At 58.4% G+C, this 19,548-nt stretch overlaps 2 protein-coding genes and 1 pseudogene across 9 annotated transcripts in view; 1 reads left to right on the plus strand and 2 right to left on the minus strand.

The window, feature by feature from the left end:
* The window catches only part of FAM193A (family with sequence similarity 193 member A), a 121,120-nt gene extending 110,425 nt beyond the window's left edge, over positions 1-10,695 (plus strand). For all 8 annotated transcript variants that reach the window (XM_023745395.1, XM_023745397.1, XM_023745396.1 and 5 more), the window contains 6 exons: positions 617-899; positions 1,919-2,102; positions 3,215-3,445; positions 6,391-7,234; positions 8,709-8,790; positions 9,996-10,695. In XM_023745395.1, coding sequence (XP_023601163.1) covers positions 617-899; positions 1,919-2,102; positions 3,215-3,445; positions 6,391-7,234; positions 8,709-8,790; positions 9,996-10,089 — 1,718 coding nt within the window. In that variant the 3' untranslated portion in view covers positions 10,090-10,695. The remainder of the gene's footprint in view (positions 1-616; positions 900-1,918; positions 2,103-3,214; positions 3,446-6,390; positions 7,235-8,708; positions 8,791-9,995) is intronic.
* A 3,325-nt stretch (positions 10,696-14,020) lies between these two features.
* On the minus strand, positions 14,021-16,284 carry LOC102417346 (annotated as a pseudogene).
* Positions 16,285-16,424: 140 nt separating this feature from the next.
* Positions 16,425-19,434, minus strand: TNIP2 (TNFAIP3 interacting protein 2). Its single transcript, XM_014446471.2, has 5 exons — positions 19,372-19,434; positions 18,241-18,330; positions 17,705-17,935; positions 17,522-17,635; positions 16,425-17,096 (listed from the first exon to the last, which is right to left on the minus strand). The coding sequence occupies exons 3-5, from the start codon at positions 17,819-17,821 to the stop codon at positions 16,833-16,835; spliced, it is 495 nt and encodes a 164-aa protein (XP_014301957.2). The 5' UTR covers positions 17,822-17,935; positions 18,241-18,330; positions 19,372-19,434; the 3' UTR covers positions 16,425-16,832.
* Positions 19,435-19,548: the final 114 nt, after the last annotated feature.

Here is a 19,548-nt window from a genome sequence, read left to right on the forward strand (position 1 = left end):
TGACACCCTCGGTGGTGTTGAGAACCTTGGATGTTCTCACATTTCACAGGGGGGAGCATGGTGCCCCTGCCTGGAGGTGGCACCACCACGGAGCAGCCTCAGGTGCTCCTGGGCGGGCAGACAGGAGGCACAGCATGGCCTTGGCGGGCCGCGGGCCCAGGGATGTCCGCTCAGTCTGACCTGGGACCCGCTGCAGCTGGTGGCGGCTGCTCTGCTCAGAGGGTGCCAGGGCGAGTTAGAGCGGGCGGGGCAGCTCGGGAGGACGTGCGGGAAAGGGCTGTGCCGGGGTGGGGGGCAGGTGTTCAGGACCGAGAGCCTCCTTCATGGCGGGTGTCTGGTGCGAGGTGCTGTGTGGTCACAGTGACGTGTGCATCCTTTCCAGGGCCTGTGCCAAACAGAGTATGTAGGGGCGTGTGTGTCAGAAATGAAGGAAAAAGGACAAAATGGTAACTGGTCATGCATCCAGGTGAAGGGTATTGGGTGTTTTTTTGACTGTTTCCTTCAACTTTTCTATAGATTTGAACATAATTAGACAAAAAAATTGGTAGAAAGTCCTAAGAGGATTAGGGATGTGTGTCTGACCTGAGCTGTCGGCACGACTCCATGTCTGACGCAGGTGAGGTCTTCCACGGCATCAGCAAGGAGGAGCACAGGCACGCGGTGCCCGCCGCCCCGAGGAACAGCCCCACCGGCCTGGCGCCGCTCCCCGCGCTCGCCCCCGCCCCCCTCGCACCAGCCTCCACGCCTCACCTGGCAAACCTCGCAGCCCCCGCCTTCCCCAAAAGTGCAGCCACCTCTCCTGGGTTTGTGGACACGCGCAAGAGCTTCTGTCCTGCTTCGGTCGCCCCCACGGCCCCCAGCACGGACGGCCCCATCAGCGCGCCTCCGAGCGTCTGCAGGTGAGCCAGGTCCTGGAGGTAGAGGCCAGGACACGTTGGCGACTGGGTGCTGTGCACCTGACACCGGAAGAGCTGGTGCCGGCGGTGGCTGACCCGTGCCGTGCGGCGGGGAGGGCGGACGCCCGCAGAGGCGGGTGGGGAGGCTGGTGCAGAGCAGGGCTGACTGGGTGGGTGCACAGACCCCCTCCCCCCCGACCCATCAGGGAACGCGCCTTGGGTGTCTTTTAAGTTGTACTTGTTACACTCTGAGCAAAGTACAACACAGCAAACTCTTGACAGTTTTGTTTTGTTTTAAATATGTTTTTATTGATTTCAGAGAGAGAGGAAGGGAAAGGGCAAGGGAGAGACATCTGTCGGTCGCCTCCCATATTCACATCCTGACCGGGAACCAAATCCCCCCACTTGGTGCACCGGACGACGTTCAGCCAACCGAGCCGCACTGGCCAGGGCTGGACAGTTTATTTTGTTATTTTGTTTTTTGTTGTTTTTCTTAAGGTGCGTGTGTGCATGTAAGTCATGCGTTTATTATTTTTTAATTCTCACCCGAAGACATGTTTTCATTCATTTTAGAGAGAGAGGAAGGGAGAGGGGGAAAGAGAGAGAAACATCCATGTGAGAGTGAAACATCCATTGGTTTCCTCCCGCACGTGCCTCAAGCTGGGACCAAACCCGCCACCTGTGCACGTGCCCCAACCAGAATCAACCCTCCACCTTTCCGTGTACGGACAGCGCTCCAGCCCGCGGAGCCGCACGGGCCAGGGCTGCGCAGTTTTTATGTGAAGAGTTTTTGTTACCTTTGAACTTGCCTGTTGAAAGCCACCTCCCACCCCCCAGGATAAAGCGGTGGTGGGGACAGTAGAGAGACTGTGTGTGACCACCCACCTCACGCACCGCCTTGCCCCGCTGCCGCCCAGCCCCCCGACTGTGGCCCCCATGTCCATGTGGACCTGGGTCTGGTGGTGAGGGGCAGAGCCTCTAGGGGTGGCTGCTGGCTGACTGGCCCGTGTGCGGTTTCGCAGTGACCCGGACTGCGAAGGGCACCGCTGCGAGAATGGCGTCTACGACCCGCAGCAGGACGATGGGGACGAGAGCGCAGACGAGGACAGCTGCTCCGAGCACAGCTCCAGCACCTCCACCTCCACCAACCAGAAGGAGGGCAAGTACTGTGACTGCTGCTACTGTGAATTCTTCGGGCACGGCGGGGTGAGTGCGCGCTGCCCCGGGACAGGGACAGCAGCTGTCAGTGCCGCGCGTGTCGGTGTGTGACAGTCATCGCACACACAGGCTGCGAGGCCTGGTGGAATTCAGGGGACTGACTTGCAACATAGTTTAAACCAAGGTCTGGTCTCACACAGCAATTCCACTTCTAGGTTGTCCTTATCCTAAAGCAGTGGTTCTCAACCTTCTGGCCCTTTAAATACAGTTCCTCATGTGGTGACCCAACCATAAAATTATTTTCGTTGCTACTTCGTAACTGTAATGTTGCTACTGTTATGAATCGTAATGTAAATACTGATATGCAGGATGGTCTTAGGCGACCCCTGTGAAAGGGTCGTTCGACCGCCAAAGGGGTCTCGACCCACAGGTTGAGAACCGCTGTGACCTAAAGGTATAATGAAAACATTTGCCCAAAGATTTAGCTATAAGGCTTTCATCACGGCATTTTTGCCTCTTGGTGAGTTTTACAATAGTTGATTGGATAGGGGTCGACGGAGTGCCCAGCTGTGGGCAGCCAGGGTGTCCGGTCTGTCAGCCGCCTCATGGGGACACATGTGCACACGGTTGTCTTCCCTGTTTGAACTCAAAGGGTATTGACACAGGCGGACTTGGACAAGGACGCGCCAGCCCTCCAGCGGGTGGCCACAGGGCAAGGGGTTCTGTTAGCTCTGCCTCGTCTCCTCGACCGTGGTGTGCTTAGGGGCTGGTCAGAAACCTTAGCCGTGGGATGGAGGGCCGTTCTTTTTCCTTTCGGCTGAGCAAGAAGCCTGCAGTGGGTACAGAGATGCAAGGGTGGACATGGGCACGACAGGAAAGATGACCACACTGTTCACATAGAAGGAGATGATCAGTATGTGTAATTAGCTCTTTCTGATTTAAAAGTAGTTACTTTTATACATAGCTACATATAATTGACCAGATCTTTTATGAATATATAGATTTTCTTTTTTCCGGCCATTTGTTTCTCTTATTTCCTTATTTTTTTATGTATTACTGGGTAATAACAAAAATTTAATTTTAGAAATAGTCTGAAGTTTCTCTTCCAAGTCATTGAAACTTGAAGCTTAATCTGGTCGTGTTTTCACGTGTTGTCTTAGCCGCCAGCCGCACCCACCAGTAGGAATTACGCAGAAATGAGGGAGAAGCTGCGCTTGCGGCTGACCAAGAGGAAGGAGGAGCAGCCGAAGAAGGCGGACCCGCTGTCGGAGCGGGAGAGCGTGGTGGACCACCGCCGGGTGGAGGACCTGCTGCAGTTCATCAACAGCTCCGAGCCCAAGCCCGTGAGCAGCACGCGCGCCGCCAAGCGGGCGAGGCACAAGCAGAGAAAGGTAGCCTGCGACCGCGCCAGGGCGGCGGGGACTGTGACTGCGGGGCCTGGAGCCACTGCACTGGCCACAGCGTGGCTTCCACAGCCCCTGCCTGTCTCTGGCCTGAGCTGGAGGCTGTTGGGAGCCCCACGCTGTGTCTAGGACGCATCGCCCCTTTGTGTTGTGGCTTTGCTAGTGGACCCAAACCAGCCTCAGGCCCTCGTGCTGGCCGGCCGGCGGGGTGCAGACCCTCTGCCTCTGTGCCAGGGAAGCAGAGGAAGTGGGGTGGTGTGGGCTTTTGACTGGCTGAACGAGTGACTCTGATAGGCGGGACAGGTCCCTGGGCACAGGGCCGTCTGCGTGGAAGAGGCCGGCTCATGGCATTGACGTGCAGGTGGCGGAGGAGGTGATGGCCATGTGGGCAGCCCTGGACAGTGCCCACCTCACCTCATGGCTGGGATGTGTCAGAGGCAGGTCCACCCCGTGGTGGGTGTGACTGGACTTGACCTGAGGTCCAGCAAGTGAGTGGGGCCCTCAGGGACCGTGTGCCGGTCACTGCAAGGTGTCCTGTCCTTCCTTCATCGTCGCACGCCGCCTCAGGAACCCGCCCCAGTTCTCCTGGAGGGCTCCCCACAAGCCCGGGCAGCAGGCCCAGCCGTCTCCCTCGTGCAGCCACCGCGAGGCGTCAGGTCCAGGGCCAGCCCTCAGCAGGCAGATCAGGGCCGAGGCACGTGGCAGCTTGCAGGGCTCTGACCGCAAGAAGGGCTGCCCTGGGAGCAGGTGAGGTCGCCGTGAGGTCAGGCAGAGGCCGAGGAGGGCCCGCAGGTCCTCTGGGCTCCGCGTCAGCATGTGGCTCTCGGGCCTGTGCTTGTCCTGCTGAGGGGCAGACCCACCAAACCTGCGGGGCTCGCCAGGGACTTGGTGGAGAGCCCGTTCTGCCCCAGGAGACCTGGTCTGCAGAGCCCACAGGAGTGGGGAGAGCGAGGTGTCGCCATCGGAAGTGCCCTGCCTCTCCGAGGGGAGGGGTCCAGAGCCCTGGGACGTCCTGCGCAGGCACTCGAAGCCTCGGGGTCGGCTCTACGCTTGTCAGGGGGCTCCCACCCTGGTCTCCTGTCCTCTGTCCTTGCGGCCAGTCTGCCCACCGTGGTCCCCTCAGCACCCGCTCACCCTGTGCTCTCCTGAGCACCCCATTGGGCAGGTGACCCACCCACAGGTTGCTTTGTGTCTCCCTCCTAGTCGGCTGTTGACGTGAAGGTGGCACCCGGCGGGCTGTGGGTTCACTGTAGCTTCGTCCTGGGGGTTCTCAGACCTGCGCCAGGAGGCACCTGCCAGCCGACACCAGGCCACCTGCGGGGCAGCCGGGGGCTCCTCCTGTGAAATGTGCTTCATTGTGAAGCTGGCTTTCTAAAACCTATCATTTGATTTGTAACATAATTTTATATTAAATTTTTTCAAAAAGACAACTCGGTCTTAAATGAACGCCTCCTGAAATGTAGGAACAGCTCCAGCTGGGAGGGCTCCGCTTCCCGTGCACGTTGTTTTTGCCGGAGCATCCGACAGGCACCCCCTTTGGGGCTCTGGTTTGTTACCTAAACAGAGGAGCATTTCCATTTGTGCTGCTAGGACAGGCGTCCCTATGAAGGGAGTCTTCGCTTGACGAGAAGGCACATCCTGCCGTGGGATAAGCAGGAGGAACCTGCTGTCAGCGCGCCCTGCGGCGTGGAGAAACCATTGCTCCTGGCACACTAGTGACGGCAGCTCGGGAGTGCCGGCCGCGTGCCGGGCTGGGTGGGGGGTTTGTTTCCTAGGGCACCTGTTTGCATGTCCTGTCGATGCACAGAAATGCCTCAGCTTTCACCTGGGCAGGTGCTTGCTGGGCACGGTCATGTGCCGTTGGCTGTCACCTCCATGTGCAGCGGCGTGGGGCGGGGCAGGCAGCAGCTTCACCTGGTTTTTTTGTGTCTGGTCAGTGGCTATGAGGGATTAACTACCACCTTCCCCAAATAAAGTAAGTCTATATGTGAAATAACTTGGGGTAGGTATCCTATCTAATAAAGAGTGCTAATTGACCCTCACGCCATCACAAAGATGGCAGCGCCCACAGCCAATAAGGAGGGAATATGCTAATTGACTGCCACACCCTCAAGGATGGTGGCTGCCCAGCTGCCCAGGGCTGCCCGAGGCTCAGGTAACCAGGGCCGGCTGAGGCTTGCGCTGCCAGCAGTGGCAGCAGCAGAGGTGTGATGGGGGCATCACCTTCCCCTGATCGCCAGGTCGCCTCTTGCCCCTGAGGGCTCCCAGACGGTGAGGGGGGCAGGCGGGCTGAGGTACACCCCCCACCCCCTGCATGAATTTCATGCACCGGGCCTCTAGTATTTTAATAAGAGCTTTTGGCTTATTATAGCCCTTTTGTTTTATATTCTTTTTTTAAACTTTTTTTTTAATATGTTTTATTGATTTTTTTTACAGAGAGTGATAGAGAGTTAGAAACATTGATCAGCTGCCTCCTGCACACCCCCTACTGGGGATGTACCCGCAACCAAGGTACATGCCCTTGACCAGAATCAAACCTGGGACCCTTCAGTCCCTAGGCCGATGCTGTATCCACTGAGCCAAACGGGTTAGGGATTTTTTTAACTTTTTAAAAAATGTCTTTATTGGTTTTAGAGAGAGAGGGAGGGAGAGAAAGATAGAAACATCGACGAGAGAGAAACATTGATTGGCTGCCTCCTGCACGCCTCCTACTGGGGACTAAACCCGCAACTTGGGCATGTGCCTGACTGGGAAATCAAACCGGTGGCCTCTTGGTACATGGGACAATGATCAACCACTGAGCCACGCTGACCAGGCAGGGTTTCTATTCTTTACTATATGATTCATTTTTTAATTCTTACTTTTCCCATTATGTGTTAATTTTTCAAATTGCTTACTGATGTCTCAGACAGCCTTCTCTTTTCGCCTGGCAGCTGGAGGAGAAGGCGCGCCTGGAGGCGGAGGCCAGGGCCCGGGAGCACGAGCATGTCCGCGAGGAGCAGAGGCAGCAGGAGCAGGAGGAGGAGCGGCTCACGGCGGAGCTGCAGCGGCTGCAGGAGCTCCAGAAGCTGCGCGCCGTGAAGAAGAAGAAGAAGGAGCGGCCGAGTAAGGACTGCCCCAAGCTGAGCATGCTGGCAGGGGCTTTGCAGGCGGCAGCAGAGTCCCTGCCTAACCCTGTGCACATGCACAACGGCTCCCTCGAGCAGAACGAAGAACCAGAAACCTCACCGCACTCCCCGTGCAGACACGCCAACCACACAGAGCCTGGGCCGGAGGCTGACCCCGGGCCGGAGGCGGAGCCCGGGGACAACAGGGACTCCAAGCTCCTCCTGCCCGAGGGGGTCGTGGGGAAGCAGCAGGAGCCGCTGTCCTTTCTCCTGGACATAATGCATCAACACAAGGAGGGGACTGGCAAACAAAAGCCAAAACAGGCCGGGAAGGCCGGCAGCGAGGCTGGCAGGAGGCCCGTGGAGCCCCCCAGAGCCTCCGAGAGCCAGCCCAGACCCCGGCCTCAGACTGAGCCAAAGGCGAAAGTGCTCGACCTCACTTCCCTGGCGGAGCAGAAGCGAGAGGACAGGAAAGCCAACAGCAACAACAACAACAAGAAGCAGCTGAACCACGTCAAGGAGGGGAAGGCCAGCCCAGGCCCCTCGGAGCCCGCCTGCCCCGGCGAGCCCGCGCACAGCAGCAAGCCGGTGCCGGCCGACTCCCCACAGCCCCGCGGCAAGAGCAAGAAGAGCCGGAAGAAGAAGGGAGACAGAGCCGGCAGCTCGCTCGGTAAATCGGGGGAGTCTGTGCTGAGAGAGCAGTGCCCGCTCGTGTCGGTGGCTGTCAGTGTCAGTGCCCAGAACACTCGCCTGCATGCCCGGCCCGGCCTGGAGGACGGGGGGCGGGGGGTCTCCTGTGCAGCCTCGGGGGCTCATGCTTCTGGGGGAGTCCTTGATAATACTTGCTTTCCTCTGGAAATTGGTCTAGTTAGTATTTCTGTCTCTAATGAGGTTAATTTTGGTGAACTGCATATCCGTAGTAAATTACCCTTTTAAACTAGATTTTCTAATTTATTTACATAGAGATCTGCATACATGATTGGTTCATTTTGTAACTTTTTGATTGGCCACGGAAGCAGGGTGGCTGCGATGAGACTTGTGGTGAAGTGTCATGAAAATGAAGCCATGCAGGCCAGGCCCTGGTGGAGACTCAGACGCGGGAGCCTGGGGGCCAGCACCCAAGCAGTAGCTGTGGGGGCGGTGGGGCTCATGAGGAACTTGCCAGAACTTGCTGGCCAGGCACAAGGTCTGACTTGAGAGTGAGGAAGGAGGTGGCTTGCAGCAGCCAAGGGGTGCGGTGGTGCCCGCGGGGGGTCAGATGCTTGAAGGGCGGATGCACAGGGGAGGCGCTCTAGGGACAGAGCTCAGGATGGAGGTCCAGGTAGGCTGGGGGTTTGGTGGTGTGGGATCCAGGTGTGGTTGAAAGCACAGAGACCCTGGAGGCCAGAGGTGTGGGACAGGGGAGGGAGAGCCAGACGGGGAGGGGGTGTGGTCCTGTGGTCATGTGCGTCCTTAGGTCCTTAGGGGAAGCTTTTCAGGGGGTTCCTGTGAGCTCGCAGGTGTGGAGGCACTCCCCGTGCTGTGCGCCATCGCAAGTGTTAGCGGCTGTTCTGCACGTGAGCCACGCCTTGGTCATGCTCCTGTCAAGTGATAGGAAGAAAGGGAGCCCCTTTTTATTAGCCTCCAGCACATGGTCCCGGCTGAGGCCTGCAGGGTTGAGCCTCGCCTCACCGGCCTGGTGCTGAGGCTGTGCCTGAGCCACGCGGCCTGCTGTCCCCTAACTCCGGCTCAGGCCGCGGCGGGCCCGGGACGGGGCCTCGTGAAAGAGCCCTGCTGTCGGGTGGGGCCGCCTGGGGTTTCCTGGTGAAGGCCGGGTGCTGCACTTATAAACCGAATCCCAGAGCCACTGCTGGGTCCCGGGCCTCCTGCCCTCCTCCTGTGAGGGGCCCAGAAGGGACAGTGCTGTCTCCCCACGGGGCCTTCCTGCCCCGCCTGCCTCCCTCCAGCAAGGACTTGGACAGCCTCTGGGCGGAGGGCTCAGGACCCCTCGGGCCTCCCGTCATGGAGACCCAAGTTAATGGCGCCGCTCAGGATTGCCCGCCAGCAAGTTTTAGTTTGTGAAGTTGTTTCAATTTAATAAAATCAAAGTTCTGCTCTGTTCAGATGCCTGCTCTTACAATTCGACTTGCCTCTTTATTTCACAGATGATGTCTTTCTGCCTAAAGATATCGACCTGGACAGTGTGGACATGGATGAGACGGAGAGGGAAGTGGAATATTTCAAAAGGTGAGCGGCAGCGGCTGTCTGGCTCCCGCAGGCCCCGCCGTGGCCCCGCAGCTCTGACGGCAGCTTTCCCGCATGTGAGGCCCGGCACACACGGACCTCCTCACTCTCACCCTCACTCTTACTCTCACTCGCGTCCACGTCTCCCCTCCCCCAGGTGTGCAGACTGGTTTACAGCAGTGGTTCCCAAAGGGTCAGGGCCACAGCATCACCTGGGAACTGGGGTGGCTCCCAGACCCGGAATCCTACGAGCGGAGCCCAGTGTCTGCTCCCACAGCCTCAGGGGCAAAGTGACTGGTCTGGAGCACAGGGGGAGGGGAGCAGGGTGTCAGCAGGACCCGCCAGGTCATAGGGGCCTGGCCTGGGTTCGGGGCGGAGCTGTTCTCTGAGGGCAGGGGCAGCGCAGGTGAGCGTCCTGGCTGCTGTGGGGCGGGGCACGGGCTATCAGAGGACTTGCCAGCGTCGAGGGAGACAGGAGGGGCAGAAGGGGGAGCTCTCGAGGTGAAAGGTGCCTCACCAGCGCGGGTCTGCAGCTGTGGCGAGGAGAGCCGGGTTCTGCGACGGCACAGGCCTCCCTCCCTGGACGGGCGTGGGCTGCAGGTGCTGCGCTTGGACAATTAACCAGAGTGTCAGCAAACACTCATTTTACCTGCCAGACACCTGGCAACAATATAATCATTTTCAGGTTCGTTCAGATTTCTGCCACCCAGATTGGAGCTGGAAAGGTGAAGGAAATGTCCTTCCTTCCCTGAGTGCCAGGCTTGCCCATTGTTACGGGAGCAGGTGGCACCCGTGGTCCTCGCAGATGCTGTGTGATCGGAGCAGGAGGGCGGAGGCTGTGGCCCTCCTGGCCCTCGCTGTCCCGAGGCCCAGAGGCAGCGACAGTGGGGCTGTGAAAGGTCTCCTTTCAAGTCACTCGCGCCTGTGAACTTGGGGCTAAGCGAGGGCAGGCTGGCATCCCCGGTGTCGCTCATTGAGAAGGGCAGCAGCACAGCGCCCCGTCCCAGGGGCTGGTGGTAGCACAGAGGCCCTGGGGCTGCGGGGCCCCGGGTGCCAGACGGGCTCATCAGAACCTCCGTGGCAGCTTCCCTGCAGGGCAGGTGGAAAGGATAACACGGACGGGGACCAGGTGCGGCCGGGCGGCAAGGCGTGGGGCCGCGCTGAGCCCGGGCAGCTCCAGCTCCGGTGACTCGTGTTTTGTCTTCCAGATTCTGCTTGGATTCCGCCAGGCAGACCCGACAAAGACTGTCCATCAACTGGTCCAACTTCAGCTTGAAAAAGGCCACCTTTGCTGCCCACTGAGCGAGGATCGCCGGAGAGGGGCGCACGGGAGCTCGCCAGGCCTTGCCGGGGGCCACGGCGCCTGGGACCCAGCCCGAGGACGTGCCGCCCGCCCGCCCTGTTAGCTTGTGTGCGTGTCGTCTGTGAGCCTCTGATCGTAGCTCTGTGCCCTCGGGTTGGACAGTAGCTCCCGCCACTTCTTCCGCCACCGTGGCCCCCGAGGCCTGGGCCTTGGCCAGAGACGAGTTTGCATCATCCACGTGGCTCCGTGGCCCCTGCATCTCACCCTGTCCTGTCATCTGTCCCCCTGGGTGACGCCCTCACTCAGCTCCCACCCGAGATGGGCGGGCGGGCGGGGCAGGCGCGCTCCGATCTCCACAATCTACTGTTCAGAGTGTACACGTTGCGCTGTTTGTGTCCGACCCCTGACTTGTAGCCAGCTTGTGTACGACCCCTGCCGAGTGAGAACGTTCAAAAGCAAACCCACCCAGTACTCACCACCCAGTCTGTTAGAGTGTACGACTGTATTAACACGGAGGCCTGCCTGGCTACTTTTTAACATATTGTTAAGTAATATTAAAATCATGTCTTTCTTTTTGAAAGATGGAATACATTAGTACAGTAGGAGACCTCGTCTGCTTGCTTTCTGCTGGGGGTGATGGGAGTGGGCGGGGCTGGGTGTGCGGGCGGCTGCCCCCTCCAGGGGCCTTGGGCCACCACCCTACGTGGCAGCTCAGGGTTCCCTCACCATCCGGGCCCAGGCCCCAGGACAGAGTTCAACCAGAAGTGGTAAGTGCTAGAGAGGCAGTGGGCGGCCCATACCCAGAGGGGTGCGGGGAAGCCATCACCTTCACACCTGTGGGCTGACGGAGGTGGAGCAGAGGAGCAGGGTCCGTCGGCCGGGGCGACACATGGCCTTGGAGGCAGGTGCCCATCTAGCTTTGTGGGGGTTGTGATGAAAAACTGCAAATACCAAGTGGGGTGTAAGCCAGGAACGTGAATAGTATTTAAAATGAAAAAAGGAAGCCCAGCTTGGTCCCTTCTGAGGTCTCAGGCAGTTTTCAGAAAGCGCTCGTAGAGCTGCCACTCTCCTAGAACACTCCATGGCTCCCACTGCGTCTTGGGAAAACCTGCGAGGCCCTGCTTCTGTGCAGCTGCCTGGCGGGCTCTGAGCCGGGGAAAGGGGAGGTGGGCCGGCCTGGAGTGTTCTGGCCTCGAGGGTTCTGAGCCCACAAGGCTTCCTGCCAGAGGGACAGGGTGCAGGTGGAGAAGGAGAGGAGGCAAGGACTCGGGCTCCGGCCTGAGCTCCGAGAGGGACGGTGCTGCCATCCTGAGGGCTGTGGTCAGTCGCATAGGCCTCACACAGGCTAAGTCCACCGCGGAACGAGGGCAGACAGAGGGTCAGAGCCCCAGAACCAGCATGGAGCGGGGAGGGGAAGAGTAGCCGAGGCATGGGGCAGGGAGGCTGGGACTGGCTGCAGGGCGCGAGGGTGGGCAGTAGCTGAGGGAGCAGGGCAGGCAGGAGCCAGTGTGGCCAAGGGGCTTGTTAGTTCAGGTGGCGCGTGGCTCCCGGGAGGACCCTGCAGAGGGGGACACAGGCCGCCTGAAGTGTCGGTGCCGTTGGCGTCCGCGCAGGGACACCTGGGGGCCTCAGACTCCACCCTGGCATCCTGTGCGCGGTGGGAGCATTTGCTGTTGTTAACCCTCACCTCAGGGCATTTCCCCATTGGTGTTGAAAGAGAGCGGAAGGGAGGGGGCGACAGAGACATCGATGGGTTGCCTTCCCCCACTACCGGCTGGATGGAACCTGCACACACTCTGAGTATGTGCCCTGACGGAATCAACCGGAAACCTTGTGGTGAACGGATGATGCTCCAACCAGGCGAGCCAACTGGCCAGGGCCTGAGGCCGTGTCTGAGCAGGGGCAGCACAGGGCAGTGTCCCCTCTGGGAGGGTGGGAGCGGGTCTGAGGCCCAGCTTCCTGCCTGGAGGCGGCTCTTGTTTTGCAGCTTCGCCTGTGCCCTGCAATGCTGGTTCGGGGCCACGTGACCGCGTGGAAGCCCAGCTGCCCTGAAGTGCCACGCCAGGAGCCCGTCACACGGAGAGGTTTTGATCTTTTCCTCAGCTAGTAATTTTACTTTTTAAATGTATTATTTTTATGTACATCCCCCCGTCAGTCTGTTCTGTGTGTCTTGTTTGTTGGTTGGTTGGTTGTGTTCTTTAGATTCCGTGTGCGTGAGCTCATGGTGCTTGCCTGTCTGCCTCACTTACACTGAGTGGCCAGATTATTATGACCACCTGACGTTTATAGGCAAATTAGCCGTACACTGCATCGTATGGGATATGGAAGCCGAAGGTCTGTTCGAACACCTTTGATGTCTGCAGTTACCAAGATAAAACGTCTCCAATTCGCACAGAAACACAAGGATTGGGCAGTCGAGCATTGGGAAAAAGTCATGTGGTCCGATGAATCACGTTTCCAGTTGCATCATGCAGCTGGCAGAGTGAGAATTGGGCGGAAACAGCATGAAAGCGTGCACCCCACATGCATGAGTACAACCCTTCAAGCTGGTGGGGGCAGTGTTATGGTTTGGGGCATGTTTTCCTGGCATGATTTGGGCCCTTTAATTCGTGTGGAACAACGTCTGAATAGCACAACATACCTAAGTATCGTTGCTGATCAGGTTCATCCTATCATGTTGATGGCGTATCCCAATGGAGATGGCTTCTTCCAACAAGACAATGCGCCTTGCCATGGTGCTCGTATTGTGCAGGAGTGGTTTCAAGAACATGAGGGAAACTTTACCTTGCTTAGGTGGCCCCCACCATCACCAGATCTCAATCCAATTGAGCATTTGTGGGACGAAGTTAAAAGAGCCACCAGGCAGCTGATTCCACAACCATCAAATCTCACAGAACTGGACAGTGCTATTCATCAGGCATGGTGTCAGATTCCTCGCATCACCTTTCAACCTCTCGTGGAGTCAATGCCAAGAAGAATCGCCGCAGTATTGAAGGCAAAAGGTGGCCCAACGAAGTACTGATGGGGTGGTCAATAATCTGGCCACTCACGTTCAAATATATCCCTCATTCAAAGGCTGTTAAATCGAGTTTTTTACCCACATCTTCAGAAAAAAATGACTTCTGTCGTGGTAAACAACCTGCTTCGCTATTTATAATGGTCTGGCCTCTAGCAACTTCAGCACGAAATTATAGCTAATTTGCTTACAAAGGTCAGGTGGTCATAATAATCTGGCCCCTCAGTGTATTTCACCGAGTGCCCTCTCGGTCCATCCGTGTTGCTGCAGATGGTGACCTTCCATTCCTCTTATGCACACGTAGGACCCCATCGCACATATGTCCCTCATCTCTACCGTGTCTGTCCATGGACCAGGCTTATTCCACTTCTTGATTATTGTGGATAAAGCTGCGCTGAAAATGGGCTTCCCAGGCACCAAACATGGGGTATGTTTATCTTTTTTAATTAGGGTTTTTGTTTTCTTCATATAAATACCCAGAAGTGGAATCGCTGGGTCATAAGGCAATTCCATTTTTAATTTTTTAAAATATATTTTTATTGATTTCAGCGAGGGATAGAAACATCAGTGATGAGAGAGAATTATTGATCGGCTGCCTCCTGCATGCCCCGCACTGGGGATCAAGCCCACAACCCAGGCATGTGCGCTGACTGGGAATCGAACCATGACCTCCTGCTTCACAGGTCGACGCTCAACCCCTGAGCCACACCAGCCAGGCCAATTTTAATCTTTGGAGGACACTCGATACTGTTTTCCGCAGTGGCTGCACCAGTCTGCACTCCCACCTGCAGAGCACTACGGTTCCCTTCTCCACGTCCTCGCCAGCACTTGGGTTGATGTATATTTTTTCTGTATTTTTTTTTTAGATAAAGGCTGCTTTTATTGAATGACTGAACCTTGGAATTGCCACTACGTACAGGTAAGAGAGGTGAAGCTTTATTTCTTGGTCTCTTCCTCCTTGGACAGAGTCTTGACAATCTCCTCCTTCTTGGCCTGGAGCCGCTCTTCACGGCGCTTGTGGGCTTCCTTGGTCTTAGACCTGCGGGCCTCGGCCTGGTCAGCCAGAAGCTTCTTGCGAGCCTTGTCTGCCTTCAGCTTGTGGATGTGTTCCATGAGCATCCGCTTGTTTTTGAACACGTTACCCTTCACTTTCAGGTACAGGCTGTGGTACGTGTGGCGGTCGATCTTCTTAGATTCACAATATCTTCTGAGTAGCCGGCGAAGAATCCTCACCCTCTCATCCAGGTCACTTTCTCAGGCATTGGAGCATGGGCGGTACCCTTTCCTTACCTCTGCCCATATGCCTGCCCTTCCTGCGGGAATGGACAGTCACAGGCTTCCGGATGATCAGCCTGTCTTTGATCAGCTTCCAAGTCTGCTGCCAGGAGTTGGCGTTGACGATTTCATGGGTCTCATGGGGTCCAACCAGACCTTCTTTTTGCCACAGCGGAGGGCGCTGGAGGCAAGCCTCTTCTGAAGCCTGAGCATCCTCATGCTGCTGCCGCAGCGGTGAAAGAATTGATGTATTGATGGTAGCCATCTGGCAGCTGTGAGGTGGCACCTCATGGTTTTAATTTGCATCTCTTTGGTGATAGTGATGTTGAACATTTTTTCATATGTCTCTTGGCTATTCGTCCTCTTTGGAGAAGTGTCTATTCAGTTCCTTTGCCCACGTTTAATTGGATTGGTGTGGGTTTTTGGTGTTAAGTTGTATGAGTTCTTTTTTTTTTTTTTTTAAATATATTTTATTGATTTTTTACAGAGAGGGAGAGAGATAGAGTTAGAAACATCGATGAGAGAGAAACATCGATCAGCTGCCTCCTGCACATCTCCTCCTGGGGATGTGCCCGCAACCCAGGTACATGCCCTTGACCGGAATCGAACCTGGGACCTTTCAGTCCGCAGGCCGACGCTCTATCCACTGAGCCAAACCGGTTTCGGCATATATGAGTTCTTTATACATTTTGGGTACTAACCCCTCATTGGCTGTATCATTGGCAAATGTTTTCTCTCATTTGTTAGGATTTTTTGTTTTGTTGGTTTTTTCACTGTGCAAAACTTTGTGGTTTGATGAAGTTCCATTTGTTTATTTTTTTAGCCTTTGCCTGAGGAGACATATCCAAAAAGATATCGCTAAGAGCAAGGTCAGAAAACTCAATGCCTATTTGTATGTCAGCGGTTCAACCTTTTTCCTCTCGTGGCACACAAACTAATTACTAAAATAAAAGAATGTATTTTTTTTTTGCCCATCTGACAAAAAAATGGGTATCATTTTGGTTCATTCACCAGACGGCTATTGTGTTGGCTGTGTCATTTTTTTACTTGACAATCTAAGGGGGAAGAGGTCAGGTATTGCGTTTTAAAAATTCTTGTGACGCACTGGTTAAAAATCGCTGCTCTAGGAGTTTATGATTTCAGCTGCTACACTTGCTTATTCTGTATATGGTGTAAGAAAGTTTCATTTTTTTGCATGTATCGGTCCAGTTTTTCCATTTACTTTATGTATTGGCTTTACGACACTGTATGTTCTCGCCTCCTGTGTCAGAAAGTAACCGCACCTGAGCGAGGATTTATTTACCTGGCTGGCTGTTCCACTGGCCCGGATCTGCTTTGGTTACCGTACCCTTGCAGTACAGTTTGATATCAAAGAGCATGGCACCTCCCAATTGGTTGTTTCTCAAGAGTTCTTTGGCTATTTGGGGTCTTTTGAGGGTCCATATGGGGCCGTTCCAGGCCCAGCACTGAGAGAGGAAGTACACAGGGCCCAGCGGGGCTGCCCGCGGAAGCAGCAGAGACTGGCACCTGGGGAGGCCGAGGGGCTGGAATTGTGGGGCAGCGTTGCAGACAGGAGGGGCTGCACAGAGCCCTGGAGACCTGCGGCGTCCCCTCGGACCTACGCGCCTGCGCATGTGGAATCAAGTTCTGTGTCTGCAGGGGAATCGCCAGAAAGCAGGAGGCGGAGGGAGGAGTGGAAGATACAAAACAGGTGCAAGTGAAGCTTGTAAAGAAATGAGAAGGACCCTGGACAGACCCACAGGCGAGAGCGCGCTGGCATCGGAGTGGGAACTGCCAGAAGTGGAGCCGAGAGAGAAGAGGGAGAGGTGGGGCCGCGCGCCCCTGTGCATATGAGGAACAGAAGCCCTGACGGAAGTCAGCTGTCCCAGCCGCCGTCCCTGCCTCAAGGGAAGTGGGAAGAGGGTGTCCCCCGGGAGGTGGCAAGCAGGAGGCAGGCCTCTCATCCGATGATCTGGCTCCTGCCCAGGTGAAGTGCTGCTGGGCCCCTCGCCCCAGGCCCCGCCCTGCAGCCTCAGCAGCCACTGCAGCAAACGCGTTTATTATAAAAATAAGTGGCTACAAAGCACATGGCTCTCACCTCTGGACATATGACAGACACTAAGCAACGCAGTGTATTTCATGGCCCTGCCGAGGCCGCAGTGCTCGGCTCTCCAACCTGGGGTGCCCTTCCACCCTGGGACCCAACATGTGGTTCCCTCGGGCAGCCCCCTATTCCCGCGAGATGCAACGTCCCAGGTGCAGGTGGGGGCGGGACCATCACCTTGGCCTGTGAGCTCCTGCTCTGGCCCCGGCCTGACAGCTTGAGGACCCAAAGCCCAGCCTCTGTTCCACAGCCCGAGGGGGACCAAGGTGAAGGCCAGAGCACCCTCCGCCCGCATCTCGGGGTCCCACTGTCGCAGGCCGAGAGCACCGGCCTGTCCCCCGCCTGGCTCACAGGCAGCACTCGGCCACGTGTCTGAAGAGCTCCTCGCCCTGCTCGTCGCTGAAGCACTGCAGGCAGTGTGGACACTGCAGGTCCCCCTGGCCTCTCCGGGCAGCTCCGGGGCACCCGCCCTCTGCAGGGGGGGCCAGGCCCTGGGGTGCAGACACAGGCCTCTGGCCACCAGGCACCACCAACTCCGAAGCATTGGTCTCTGCGGGCTTGGGTGCTCTGCTCCCCGTGCGGATCCGGCAGGAGCCTGGCTCTTGGGGGTCCTGGAGAAAAGGCAGAGGATGTAATGGCTGTGCCGCAGGCCACCACGCTGGTCTCGGCTCATCCACCCTCGCCCTGCTTCCTACTTGGCCCAGAGCCCAAAAGAGAACAGAGGAGGCAGGAGGAGGAGCAGAGGCCAAGCGGCACCTGGGGCCACAGGTCTCCTTCCTGGATACGGGCGTGCTCCCCGGTGCATGGCAGTGAGCACCGGCGGCAGACAGCCCCGGGGGCAGCCACCTGCTGTCACACCCCACGCCAACCTCCTCCGCAGACAGGACCACAGGAGGCTGGTCTCCACCACCACGCCCGTGCCAGGTGCCAGGGCTGGCTCTGCCGGAGCGGGAAACGGGTCTGAGCAGACAGAGGACTTGGCGTTCATGGGAAGGAGAGAGAGGCCTGAGCGCTCAGGGGCGACCCTCACACCCACCTGTCTGCGTGCCTGGCGCAGGGCCGCCACCTCGTCCTCCAGCTCCTGGATCCTGCTCTGCGCCCGCTCCCGATCCGCCCTCTCCGACGTGAAGTCGTCCTTGTAGGCGAGGACCTGAAGAGAGCAGGCCCTCAGCCATCACAGGCTGCACAGGGAGGGACTCGCCTATCCTGCCCCTCCTACCTGCTGCTCCAGCATCTGCGCCCGCTCCCGCACCGCCGCCAGCTCCCTCGCGGCCCCCGCACACTCGCTGATTCTCTCCTCCAGCTGCCGGTTGAGCCTGGCGATCTCCTTCCTCATCAGCTCCGCCTCGGGCTGGGGAGCCTGCAGCCCCCGCAGCTGGGCCCGCAGCTCCCGCACATACTCATCCCTGCTGGCATCATAGCGCTGCCACTTGGCATTGAGGTCTTCCACCTGCGGGCAAGTGCAGTGAGCGGCTGGCAGGGCCGCTCTCCTGCCCACTGAGCCGGAAGCTACTGATGGGCGAGGCGGAGCCGAGGGAGGGGTCCCCGGGAACGGAGGGGCCTCTCCTCGCTCCGCACAAGCAGCGCCTTAAACACAAGTGGACGTTTCCGGCCTCGGGAGCCTCTGGATGGTGACTCCTGCCCCCTGTAAGGACACGGGAACTGGCGGGCGTGGGACCACAGGACGTGTGTCAGCCAGAGGGGCCCGAGGGCAGGGCCTGCGGAGCTCTTCCCGAGTGAACGGCAGACACTCACGTGAGTCACCTTCTGCTTCAACAGCCGGTTTTCCTCCTGGAGCTTCTCAACAGCAGCCTGGACAGAGGCGTCCCTGCCTGCAGGTTCCGGCTGCACAGAGAGGACGCGGTCACAGGCGTGTCGGTCACGCGCAGCGGAGGGGAAGGAGCCAGACCCAGGGGCTGCGGTCACAGGTGCCCCAGGCCCACCCTCCTCTGGGGCCAGGCCACACCCCATCACAGGTCAGCAGGGCAGGAGGCTGAGCCCACTGTCCACCGAGCACACTCCGCAGGGGCCACGGAGCTACAGGGCAGGCCTGGCCGTGGCCCGGGCTCATCCCTCCCAAGCCCTCAACCCCGTGGTCTCCAGACACTCAGGGTCAATTTCACGCAGGCTCAGGGGTGTCGCACCCAAAGCCACCTCCCAGAGCAGCCCTCACAGGGGGCAGAGGGAGCTGGAGACTCTCAGGGAGGGTCCCGGCTCCTCGAGAGCCTGCCTCTGACAGGTTCTGGAGAATTCCCCAGAACCACAGGAAGTGCTGGCCTCACTCAGCGCGGGGAAGCCCCATGACTCAGCTGAGCCCAGGGCTGGGAAGTGATGCTGACTGAGGCTGCGGGGCCGTGCCCAGCCCGGCCCACGCCCGCCCACGTGGCCCAGCCGACCACCATGCCTGGCCACTTCTGGATCTCCACAGGGAAAGGACAGTGACTCCAACCCGGACGAGAACACGCCTCCTCCCAGGGGCCCTCTCCTTCGGTCTCTGACACACGTGTCGCTGAGGTGCCCTTTGGGGGAGCCCACCCAGCTGCGCCGGTTCTCAGGCGGAGTCTCCCGTGAAGCTGAACGCGGGAGGGGCCGCCGCCCAGGACACAGCAGAGCGCACTGCGGAGCCGCCTGCGGGAGCCCAGAGAGGCCCTCCCGGCCCAGCCTCCCCTCACAGCGGCTGGGCCGGAAGGAGCAGGGAGGTCGGCTTCGGCCCATCGCTCCCTCATTCCCTCTGCTCCCGACACCCCCTCGGGAGCCCCTGTGGCTCCATCTGAGGAGATTCCTGACGCTGAAGCCCTCACTGCCCCCCTCTCCCCACAGCCCAGCTCCCCCCTGTCAGGGGGCCCAGCCCCGCCCTGCACAGGCCTGGCCCGGCTCCATCCTCACTTCACGATGAGGACGCTGGAGCCAGAGGCCAGCTTCAGAGATGGCGGCCCCGCTCCGCGGGACTCAGACGCAGGGGCCCACACGAGGCTGCGCTCAGTCCCCTGCACAGGCGGCCGGGGGAGCCTTGCCCCTCGCCTCGCCCCGCCGTGCCCAGCCCTGCCCCATGTCCCCACGCCG

This window comes from Myotis lucifugus, unplaced genomic scaffold (genome assembly GCF_000147115.1).
Source record: "Myotis lucifugus unplaced genomic scaffold, Myoluc2.0 scaffold_540, whole genome shotgun sequence".
Lineage (NCBI taxonomy): Eukaryota > Metazoa > Chordata > Mammalia > Chiroptera > Vespertilionidae > Myotis > Myotis lucifugus.